Genomic DNA, 12051 nt, shown 5'->3' with positions numbered 1-12051 from the left:
GGAAAATGTCAGTTTTCATTCCAATCCCAAAGAAAAGCAATGCCAAAGAATGCTCAAACTACTGCACAATTGCACTCATCTCACACACTAGTAAAGAAATGCTCAAAATTCTCCAAGCGAGGCTTCAACAGTACGTGAATCGTGAATTTCCAGATGTTCAAGGTGGTTTTAGAAAAGGCAGAGGAACCAAAGATCAAATTGCCAACATCTGCTGGATCATCAAAAAAGCAAGAGAGTCCCAGAAAAACATCTACTTAAGCTTTATTGACTATGCCAAAGCCTTTGACTGTGTGGATCACAAGAAACTCTGGAAAATTTTTTGAGATGGGAATACCATACCACCTGACCTGCCTCTTGAGAAATCTGTATGCAGGTCAAGAAGCAACAGTTAGAACTGGACATGGAACAACAGACTGGTTCCAAATTGGGAAAGGAGTACGTCAAGGCTGTATATTGTCACCCTGTTTATTTAACTTATGTGCAGAGTACATCATGAGAAATGCTGGGCTGGATGAAGCACAAGCTGGAATCAAGATTGCCAGGAGAAATATCAATAACCTCAGATATGCAGATGGCACCACCTTATAGCAGAAAGTGAAGAACTAAAGAGCCTCTCAATGAAAGTGAAGGAGGAGAGTGAAAAAGTTGGCCAAAGCTCAACATTCAGAAAACTAAGATCATGACATCTGGTCCCATCACTTCATGGCAAATATATGGGGAAACAGTGGAAACAGAGAGAGACTATTTTTTTGGGCTCCCAAATCACTGCAGATGGTGACTGCAGCCGTGAAATTAAAAGATGTTTGCTCTTTGGAAGAAAAGTTATGACCAACCTAGATAGCATATTAAAAAGCAGAGACATTACTTTGCTGACAAAGGTCTATCTAGTCAAAGCTATGGTTTTTCCAGTAGTCATGTATGGATGTGAGAGTTGGACTATAGAGAAAGCTGAGTGCTGAAGAATTGATGCTTTTGAACTGTGGTGTTGGAGAAGACTTGAGAGTCCCTTGGACTGCAAGGAGATTCAACCAGTCCATCCTAAAAGGAAATCAGTCCTGAAAATTCATGGGAAGGACTGATACTGAAGCGCAAACTCCAATACTTTGGCCATCTGATGTGAAGAACTGACTCGCTGGGAAAGATTGAAGGTGGGAGGAGAAGGGGATGACAGAGGATGAGATGGTTGGATGGCATCACTGACTCAATGGACATGAGTTTGTGCAAGTTCTAGGAGTTGTTGTTGGACAGGGAGGCCTGGTATCCATGGGGTTGCAAAGAGTTGGACACGACTGAGCGACTTAACTGAAGTGAACTAACATACAAAAAGGGAAAAACTCATAGGGCAATATTTATCTGCCTCAGGATGGGGAAATAACTTTCTAAACTTAAAAGCCATTAAAGGCATTACATAGGAAAAACTCAACTTTTTAATAAGACTGAAATGAATGTCAAAAATCATTTAAAACTAAATATAAATTTAAGAAATGGCAAACTGGGAAAAAACTATAACTAGATTCAACAAGAGGTTTCATATGTAAAATATTCATATGAGCAGTTTGTAAAATATTCATATACTATGTAAAATATGTGAAATATTCCCATAATATGTAAAATGTTCACATAAGTAGATGAGGCAAAACACTAGAAGCATATTAGAGAAAAATGGGCAAAGTATATGAACCAATGCACATGATAAAATCCAAATGGGGCTAACATTCATTGAAGAAAAAAAAAATCAATCTTAGTAGTAATCCAAGAAGTATAATTTAAAACTTGGGCTCCTCTTTTTCACTTACAAATTATTAAAAGATTTTTTTCAGAGCAAAGTTAATAGTAAGGATGTAAAGTGATATCTTTCTGGAAAATTTTGGCAATATGAGTTAAGGATCTTAAAATGTTTAAACTTTGCAATGTGGTAATTCCATTTCTATATGGAGAAAGGTAAGAAGAGAAAGGTTGCAGTGTGTGCCGATGATTTTACTTATTTTTTAAATAAAAATTTTTGGAGTGTGCCCTATGTAAAGTACCAAGATCCTTTGGAAAATATGATGATGATCAAGACATAGACAATGCTCTCAAAATATTTTCCTATGGAAGATAAGACAAGTATAGCAATAACTGTAGAGATTGAGAATACAATTAAGTTAAATATAAATTTTTCTACATCTTGGTTTTTTCCCCCATAAATTGGGGATAATGATAATACCGGTTTTATAGACTAGTTGTGAGGTTTGAATGAGATACTTTACAGACCGTGCTTAATAAAAAGCATGACAAAATGAAGTGCAAATAAAGGTGATGCTTGCTGTTGTAGAAATGATAAATGATGAAAGAGAACTATAGAAAATCAAAGAAGAGATTGTGCTTTGTTGGGAGCAGTAAAGGAAGATGAGGAGTCAAGTTCATCCAGTTAGGAAGCAGTGGGATTTAGGGACTGAGAAGTAAGGAGATTTTGGAAGAGAAGTGGGAAGAAGGAGACAGTTTGACATTTAACGTTGTTGTTTTAGTTGCTAAGTCATGTCTGACTCTTTCCACAGCCAAGCTCCCGTGCCTGTGTCCGTGGGATTTCCCAGGCAACAATACTGGAGTGGGTTGCCATTTCCTTCTCCAGGGGAGAAGCCAGGAGTATACTGGCATTGTTTTGAGACACAGCCAGGAATGTGTTTGGAAGAGAGAGAGCAAGGAGTCGGGTAGAAAGGGGTAAGGTCAGGAGGTGATGGTGGGCCAGATCACGTAGGGACTTTTGGACATTCCAAGGATTGGAATGGGGTGGAGTGGGGTGGAGTAAGTGGGGTGGAGTAGGTATGCCTGAAGTTTGAGGATAGGGAAGGCGACATAGAATATTTAGAGGGTGGAAATTAGGGGAGTATAAGAGGATTAGGCATATTAAAAAGCAGAGACAATTACCTTGCCAAAAAAGGTCCATCTAGTCAAAGCTATGGTTTTTCCAGTGGTCATGTATAGATGTGAGAGTTGGACTATAAAGAAAGCTGAGCACCGAAGAATTGATGCTTTTGAACTTTGGTGTTGGAGAAGACTCTTGAGAGTCCCTTGGACTGCAAGGAGATCCAACCAGTCCATCCTAAAGGAGATTAGTCCTGGGCGTTCATTGAAAGGACTGATGTTGAAGCTGAAAGTCCAAGACTTTGGCCACCTTATGTGAAGAACTCATTTGAAAAGACCCTGATTCTGGGAGAGATTGAGGGCAGGAGGAGAAGGGGATGACAGAGGATGAGATGGTTGGATGGCATCACCAACTCAATGGAGATGAGTTTGGGTAAACTCCAGGTGTTGGCGATGGACAGGAAGGCCTGGTGTGCTGCAGTCCATGGGGTCACAAAGAGTTGGACACGACTGAGTGACTGAACTGTACTGAACAAAGAGGATTAGGAAACAGAGAGAGCACTTGAGATTGAGTTAATGAAATAGTTTGCTGATACATCTTTTTTTTTCTTCTAAATTTAACGATATTATTACTTTTGTTTCACTGTTAAGAATGATCCTTGCTATTTTTTTACATTAAAATTCTTTATCTTGCAAACAAGTTTCCCTTGATGCTTTGCAAGTAAGAATTTTTAAATCATGAATGGATGTTGCATTTTATCAAATGCTTTTTTTTTTGGATACCTACAATATGATGATATGTTTCATTCCCTTTGTTAATATTCTGAATTATACTGTTAGATTTTCTAATGCTGAATCATTCTTGTATTCTATTTAGTCATGATGTATTATTATTTTACTGTATTGCTACAGCATTTCATTGGATAATATTCCATTTTATGCTTTTATCTATGCTTATAAACAAAGATAGCCCATACCTATATTTTCTATTGTCCTTTATTTAATGTTGCTATCAGAGATGATAATAGCCTCATCTGAGTAGCTTTCCACCTTTTTCTATACTCTGAAAAACTTGAATAATAAGAGTTAGCTGTTTCTTGAAAATTTTCTAGATCCACATATAAAATGACTAGATTCACATATGAAATGACCTGGACTTTCAAGGGACATACTTTGAATCAGATCTTTATACTGGGATATTGAAGCTTTCCTGTTTTTCTTGGATCCGTTTTGTATATGTTTCCTCCCTAGAAAATTATTTTTCTCTCTTATCTTTGGAAACTTTTGCTGTCATGTTGCTCCTAATATTCTCTTTTGAGATTTAAAAAATTCTCTGCTATTACTAGCTTTGTACCCTATTTCATTCCTAGTAAATTATTTTTTTCTTCTTCCTTTTTAAAAACTTATTTATTTTCTTTTTGGTGGCTCTGGGCCTTCACTGTTGTGTGGGGGCTTTCTCAAGTTGCGGTGCGCCGGCTTCTCTTTGCAGTGGCTTCTCCTCTTCCTGCCATGGAGCACGAGCTCCAGCCACCTGCTTCGGTGGTTGAAGCAGGCAGGCTCACTAGTTGTGGCTCATGGGCTTAATCCTCTGAGGCGTGTGCAGTCTTTCCCAGACCAGGGATTGAACCCGAGTCCCCTGCATTTACAGGTGGATTCTTATCTGTTGTACCACCAGGGAAGTCCCCTTCTTCCTTTTCTCATGCCCAGTTATTCCCATAATTTGTTGCTCTTATTAATTTCTTCAAAGAATATTTTTGGTCATCAGCTTTCTGTTTTGTATGTGTTATCTCTCATTAATTTCATCTTTATTCTTTGTTATTTTTTAATTCTTCTTTCTCTTTTTTTTAATTTTTAAATATACTTTTTTAGCTTTTTCTCTCCTCTTTTTTAGCTTCTTCAATTGAATGTTTAGTTCATTTATTTTCAATCACTCTTTCTTTTCCTTTTTGTTATATCTCTGACTCCTTTAATGCTTTTCACCCTAAGCTCTCTTTTTAAATATATTTATTTAACTAATTTAAGTAAAATTTTAAAAAATTTAGTTCACAGAGATCTGTAAAAATCATTATAGCTTGATGAATTATGACAACCATTCTGATAATTGTGTTTACCTATGTTCCAAACAGAACATGTATATTACTCTAGAGACTTCCTCATAACTCCACTCATAACCTCTCTTCTTCACAAAGGTAACCACTATTATGACTTCTAACATAGATTACTTTGCCTCCTTTTTATCTTTGTATAAATGGAAGCATAAAATAGATATTCTTTTGAGCCTAATTAGTTTCATGTTTATAGAATTATGCCTATATTTTCATGTAATTCTTGTTTTATCTTCATTGCTGTATTGTATTACACTGTATGTACATACTACGATGTGTTTATCCATTCTACTGTTGATTGACATTTGGGTTGTTTCCAATGTTTAGTTACTAGAAATAATGTTTTGAACATTCTTGGACTTGACTTTCAGTGCATAGGCATACACATAGCTAGGCATGTGGTAACAGTTGAATCATAGCAAAAGGGTAAACTCAGGACATATAGTACTGTCCAAATTGTTTTTCAAAGTGAGTGTAATGATTTCCATTCTCCTTATTAGAATATAAGAATTTCCATTGTTCCATATCAATACCATTTCTTGTATTGTCAGTCTTGTGAAATTTTAGCCTTTATTTGAGTATGCAATTATATTCCATGATACAGTTTTATTTGTAGTTCTCTATTAACATTTCCAAACATTCGTTTTCAACCTTTCTGTATATATATTTTGTAGGTTTTGTTTTCAATACCACCCTGAAGACACTACATTTGAGATATCTGTCCAGGACTGGGTAATTCAATATACCTCGAGTGGACAGAGCCAAAGGTCAACTGAGGAACATCATAGACTTGCAGGCTCAGCCACCATCAGTCCTGAGCAAAGCTTCTGCCCAGACTGGATTCCACTGGAGAAGCAGCAGGCCTAAGCAGTACCATCAGCTGATTGTATTAAAATCCACTGGTCATTCCTTCTGACTCACAGATCCTCAAACTGTTTTTGAAAAAGTAACGTTTTCCAGCATCCTCACCTATCCAGAATATACAGAAAAACTTGGCAGTTTGTTTCTTATTAATGGAAGCTATGAAGTCCAGTTTTGCTCGGAACCCAAGTTGTAGCATAATGATATTTCATCCTACCAAAGAAGAGTTTACTGATTTTGATAAATACATCGCTTACATAGAATCGCAAGGGGCCCACCGAGCAGGCTTGGCTAAGATAGTTCCACCCAAGGAATGGAAAGCCAGACAGACCTACGAGGATATCAGTGACATCTTAATAGCCGCTCCGCTGCAGCAGGTGGTCTCTGGGAGGGCAGGTGTGTTTACTCAATACCATAAAAAGAAGAAAGCCATGACCGTGGCAGAGTACCGCCGCTTAGCAAATACTGAAAAATACCAGACTCCATCACACTTAGATTTTGAAGAATTGGAGCGAAAATATTGGAAAACCCGCCTGTACGAGTCCCCGATATACGGCGCGGACATCAGTGGCTCTTTATTTGATGAAACCACGAAGCAGTGGAACCTGGGGCACCTGGGCACCATCCAGGACCTGCTGGAGCAGGAGTGCGGCGTGGTCATCGAGGGCGTCAACACCCCCTACCTGTACTTCGGCATGTGGAAGACCGCCTTCGCCTGGCACACGGAGGACATGGACCTTTACAGCATCAACTTCCTGCACTTCGGGGAGCCCAAGACCTGGTACGCGGTGCCGCCCGAGCACGGCCGGCGCCTGGAACGCCTGGCCGGCGAGCTCTTCCCGGGCAGCTCGCGGGGCTGCGAGGCCTTCCTGCGGCACAAGGCGGCGCTCATCTCGCCCACGGTGCTCCGGGACAACGGCATCCCGTTCGGTCGGGTCACGCAGGAGGCGGGCGAGTTCATGGTCACCTTCCCCTACGGCTACCACTCGGGCTTCAACCACGGCTTCAACTGCGCCGAGGCCATCAACTTCGCCACCCCGCGCTGGGTCGATTATGGCAAAGCGGCCTCGCAGTGCAGCTGCGGCGAGGCGCAGGTGGCCTTCTCCATGGACGCCTTCGTGCGCATCCTGCAGCCCGAGCGCTATGAGCTGTGGAAGCGCGGGCAGGACCGGGCGGTGGTGAACCACGCCGAGCCCGCGGCGCCGGGCGGCCGGGAGCTGAGCGCCTGGAGGGAGGTGCAAACGCTGGGCCCCAAGTACTACCCGCCTCGCCGCACCACCCGCCCGCGTCAGCCCGTGTCTTCAAGAGAGGTCACCGACCCCAGAGCCCCTGTGCGGGCCGTGTCCCTGCGCCCCTTGCCTGCCCGGGGTTCCTGCTCCGCCTCCCAGTTTGACGCTGTCGCCCGCAGGAGCTCCCGGAAGCCCAGCCAGACCTGTCCGCTCTCGCCAGGTCAGTCGGTGGCGCAGTGTCTCCACTCAGTTGGCAGATGTGGTTCTCGTCGTCGTCCCCCGGAAAGGGGCACTCAAGAGCTGACTGCCCCCATCGGAGCTAAGAGGGGCCTCGCTTTAGACCCCAAGGCTCAGGACTTCAAGGCCCAACGCCTGTCTGCAGAGGGACGGATGGACAACCCTGCCCCAACGAGCTCTGGACTCTAGCCTCCTGCTAAGGCCTCCAGGTATGACTGTGGCCCTGTTCCATAACCCAGCCTTTGTACCCCACTGCTCTTGGGTGTGGAGGATCCTCAAGAGTGGTCACATTGACATTTCAGAGGGTTGGGTATTTGCAGGTCATTAGTCTTGCATGGGGAGAAGGCAATGGCACCCCACTCCAGTACTCTTGCCTGGAAAATCCCATGGATGGAGGAGCCTGGTAGGCTGCAGTCCATGGGGTCGCTAAGAGTTGGAAACGACTGAGCGACTTCACTTTCACTTTTCACTTTCATGCATTGGAGAAGGAGATGGCAACCCACTCCAGTATTCTTGCCTGGAGAATCCCAGGGACGGGGGAGCCTGGTTGGCTGCCGTCTATGGGGTCGCACAGAGTCGGACACGACTGAAGCAGCAGCCGCAGCAGTCTTGCCTGGGGGCTTCCCAGGTGGCTAGTGGCACAGAACCCACTTACCAACATAGGAGACCCGGGAGACATGGAGTCGATTCCTAGGTAGGGAAGATGCCTGGAGGGGGGCATAGCAATCCCATGCATGGAGGAGCCTGGTGGGCTAGGATCCATAGGGTTGCAAAGAGTTGGACATGCCCAAAGCGACTGAGCACGCATGCAGTCCCCCATGAGGGTCCCTCCTGTGTTGCTTCTGGAAGTGCTGGGTCCATGGTGTTTACCCAATTCTCCAATGTTTGTTCTTTCTCCCAGAACCTGGAATCGTCAGACACTGCTAACTGTGTCACCAGCTGAGGCTTCATCCACTGGACACTCTAGTGACGCTGTGAACTAGGTCCTGCTGAGGTCACCAGAGCTGATCTACCTCAGATCCCATCCTGTGGGCCAGCTCTGGATGCTGCCTAGCTTCTGAAGAATCCTAGGCTTTGAGTACTCTCCGACTTCTCTCCGTTTCTTCTTTCTACTTCCTTTTCTCCCACCCCCTGCTCCTGCCACACAAAGCTCTTTTGACCAATTAGGTCAGTAGAGGCTCAGATAATATATAATATTTCTGAGTCTTTAATTTATTGAAAAAATGTTCTCTGCCAGTATTTGTTTGCAACTGTTATTAAAGGCAACCAAAAAGTTAACATCTGACTTGATTTCTGGGATTGTTCAATCATTAGAGAGGTGGTAACGCTTTTATGCACTTTTCTGAATAATTATATCAAAACATTTAAAGCAAAACTTATTTCTATGAGCTTGTTGCATTGTGTGGTATTGATGAATGAGTTGGGGGTTGATTGTTGGGTTCTGGCTGACTGGCTGGGTTGGGAGATTTGGGTTGCAGCCATATCTTAAGGATGACTTGGTGGAAATCACCTAGGAGAGATGAGCCAACATGGGACAAAGAGTGCCAGCTCTCCACTGTCTTCTCGATATTGTGAGTCTATTTCACATGGTTAAGTCATGGATACATCCCAGTAAATGAATACACACATAAATGAACAAGAATTTCAGTGGGCATATGTTCCGTGAAGCAATGAAAGGGGGTGGGATGAGACAGCAGAATGGGTAGTCTGGTTCGAGTGGTCAGGAAATATCTCCTAGAGCAGGAGACCTTTCCCAGTCCCAAATGACAAAAAGGGACATCTAGAGCTGATTTCCACTTGGAAGAAACAGCAAGTGTAACAGATGTAACATAGAGCTTGGGGTTGTTGTTTTTGCAGAGATAGAAAGGAAGCTCCTTTGTGTCTGGAGCGTAGAAAGGGGAGAGTCAGGGTGCAAGGTATATAGGACCTTGAAGCTCATGATGAGTATTTGAGTTTATTCAACTTGAAATGAGAAGGCTTTGGAAGTTTAAAACAGCACTTGACATGATACAATTTGCATATTTAAGTAACCACCTCCATTGTTCTGTGGACCACGTGGGGACAAGAGAAATAGTTAAAACAGGTGAGAGTTGCTCCATCGTGTCCGACTCTTTGCAACTGCATGGACTGAAGCCCACCAGGTTCCTCTGTCTGTGGAATTCTCCAGGCAAGAATACTGGAGTGGGTTGCCGTTCCCTTCTCCAGGGGATCTTCCTGACCCAGGGATCGAACCCGTGTCTCCTGCATCGCAGGTGGATTCTTTATTGTCTGAGCCACTAGGGAAGTCCCAAAACAGGTGAGAATTGATGGTTATTGACTCAGGCCATAGTGTTGAAAATGCACAGAAGTGGCCAAACAATAAATTTTGAAAACTGGATGCAGAAGGAAACATGTCAGAGATACAAAGCACATCTCTCTTCTCTCCAGCTCTGCCCCCACAGAATTTCCAGAAGACTTTGGAATCTGAAGCACCATGTAAAACAAAAGGGAACAGTCATGAAAACGTAAGGCTTCTTTGAAGTTCTGATTGAGACATAGCAAAAGCTCATATCTCATTCCTGTCACCATGCAGCAAGGCAAATTTGTGCTATTCTGTGGAAAATTGAAATTGAGAAACTGAACTTAGGGATTCCAGGCACAGTTGAGGATGGCAGTGAAATGCTTGGCTGAAAAGATGATTAAGTCCTGTATTGAGATGGTGGAACCACAGGATGGAAGCTGACTGGAGTTACTGGACAGGTAGCAGCCCTAGAGAGCACTTGGACCATAAAAGTAGATCTTATACGAGCAGGGGTAACTTTTAGTGACTGAGATGTTGGGGGTTTTGGCCCTTTAATATAGGTCAGTTGTGGGTATGGTAATGCAGAGAAATAAAAGAACTCTGAAAAGTCTCTATGAAAACAGTAGCCTGGCTCATATTGCTATTTACAATTTTAGAAACAGAAGTTCTCCTTGTTATATTTCAGGAATATCACAGTCTCCTCCCTGGCATATAGATGTCCTAGAGAGCCATATCATAACAAAATTGGGGGACTGGAAGGAAAAGAAACAAAAGCAGTTTTCAGAAAATATTGCTCCCATTGTACTCCTTATGTTTTCACTCAGTTACTTTCACACTTAAAAAAATATATATCTCCCAGGTTTCCCTGATGGCTCAGTGGTAAAGAGTCCACCTGGTAATGCAGGAGACTCGGGTTCAATTTCTTTCTTTCTGTCTTTTTTTTTTAATTATTATTTTTTTATTAGTTGGAGGCTAATTACTTCACAACATTTCAGTGGGTTTTGTCATACATTGATATGAATCAGCCACAGATTTACACGTATTCCCCATCCCGATCCCCCCTCCCACCTCCCTCTCCTCCCGATTCCTCTGGGTCTTCCCAGTGCACCAGGCCCGAGCACTTGTCTCATGCATCCCACCTGGGCTGGTGATCTGTTTCACCATAGATAGTATACATGCTGTTCTTTTGAAACATCCCACCCTCACCTTCTCCCACAGAGTTCAAAAGTCTGTTCTGTATTTCTGTGTCTCTTTTTCTGTTTTGCATATAGGGTTATCATTACCATCTTTCTAAATTCCATATATATGTGTTAGTATGCTGTAATGTTCTTTATCTTTCTGGCTTACTTCACTCTGTATAATGGGCTCCAGTTTCATCCATCTCATTAGGACTGATTCAAATGAATTCTTTTTAACAGCTGAGTAATATTCCATGGTGTATATGTACCACAGCTTCCTTATCCATTCATCTGCTGATGGGCATCTAGGTTGCTTCCATGTCCTGGCTATTATAAACAGTGCTGCGATGAACATTGGGGTGCACGTGTCTCTTTCAGATCTGGTTTCCTCAGTGTGTATGCCCAGAAGTGGGATTGCTGGGTCATATGGCAGTTCTATTTCCAGTTTTTTAAGAAATCTCCACAGTTTTCCATAGCGGCTGTACTAGTTTGCATTCCCACCAACAGTGTAAGAGGGTTCCCTTTTCTCCACACCCTCTCCAGCATTTATTGCTTGTAGACTTTTGGATAGCAGCCATCCTGACTGGCGTGTAATGGTACCTCATTGTGGTTTTGATTTGCATTTCTCTGATAATGAGTGATGTTGAGCATCTTTTCATGTGTTTGTTAGCCATCTGTATGTCTTCTTTGGAGAAATGTCTGTTTAGTTCTTTGGCCCATTTTTTGATTGGGTCATTTATTTTTCTGGAATTCAGCTGCAGGAGTTGCTTGTAAATTTTTGAGATTAATCCTTTGTCTGTTTCTTCATTTGCTATTATTTTCTCCCAATCTGAGGGCTGTCTTTTCACCTTACTTATAGTTTCCTTTGTTGTGCAAAAGCTTTTAAGTTTCATTAGGTCCCATTTGTTTAGTTTTGCTTTTATTTCCAATATTCTGGGAGGTGGGTCATAGAGGATCTTGCTGTGATTTATGTTGGAGAGTGTTTTTCCTATGTTCTCCTCTAGGAGTTTTATAGTTTCTGGTCTTACATTTAGATCTTTAATCCATTTTGAGTTTATTTTTGTGTATGGTGTCAGAAAGTGTTCTAGTTTCATTCTTTTACAAGTGGTTGACCAGTTTTCCCAGCACCACTTGTTAAAGAGGTTGTCTTTTTTCCATTGTATATCCTTGCCTCCTTTGTCAAAGATAAGGTGTCCATAGGTTCGTGGATTTATCTCTGGGCTTTCTATTCTGTTCCATTGATCTATATTTCTGTCTTTGTGCCAGTACCATACTGTCTTGATGACTGTGGCTTTGTAGTAGAGTCTGAAGTCCGG

The 12051-nt window shown here is 42.5% G+C and overlaps 1 protein-coding gene across 3 annotated transcripts in view; it reads left to right on the top strand.

The window, feature by feature from the left end:
• The window catches only part of LOC133057382 (lysine-specific demethylase 4D-like), a 28689-nt gene extending 20185 nt beyond the window's left edge, over positions 1 to 8504 (top strand). For all 3 annotated transcript variants that reach the window (XM_061143848.1, XM_061143839.1, XM_061143856.1), the window contains 2 exons: positions 5624 to 7485; positions 8178 to 8504. In XM_061143848.1, coding sequence (XP_060999831.1) covers positions 5963 to 7465 — 1503 coding nt within the window. In that variant the 5' untranslated portion in view covers positions 5624 to 5962 and the 3' untranslated portion in view covers positions 7466 to 7485; positions 8178 to 8504. The remainder of the gene's footprint in view (positions 1 to 5623; positions 7486 to 8177) is intronic.
• Positions 8505 to 12051: the final 3547 nt, after the last annotated feature.

The sequence above is a fragment of the Dama dama genome, chromosome 1 (assembly GCF_033118175.1).
Source record: "Dama dama isolate Ldn47 chromosome 1, ASM3311817v1, whole genome shotgun sequence".
NCBI lineage: Eukaryota > Metazoa > Chordata > Mammalia > Artiodactyla > Cervidae > Dama > Dama dama.
This window is presented reverse-complemented; position numbering and strand designations above follow the sequence as displayed.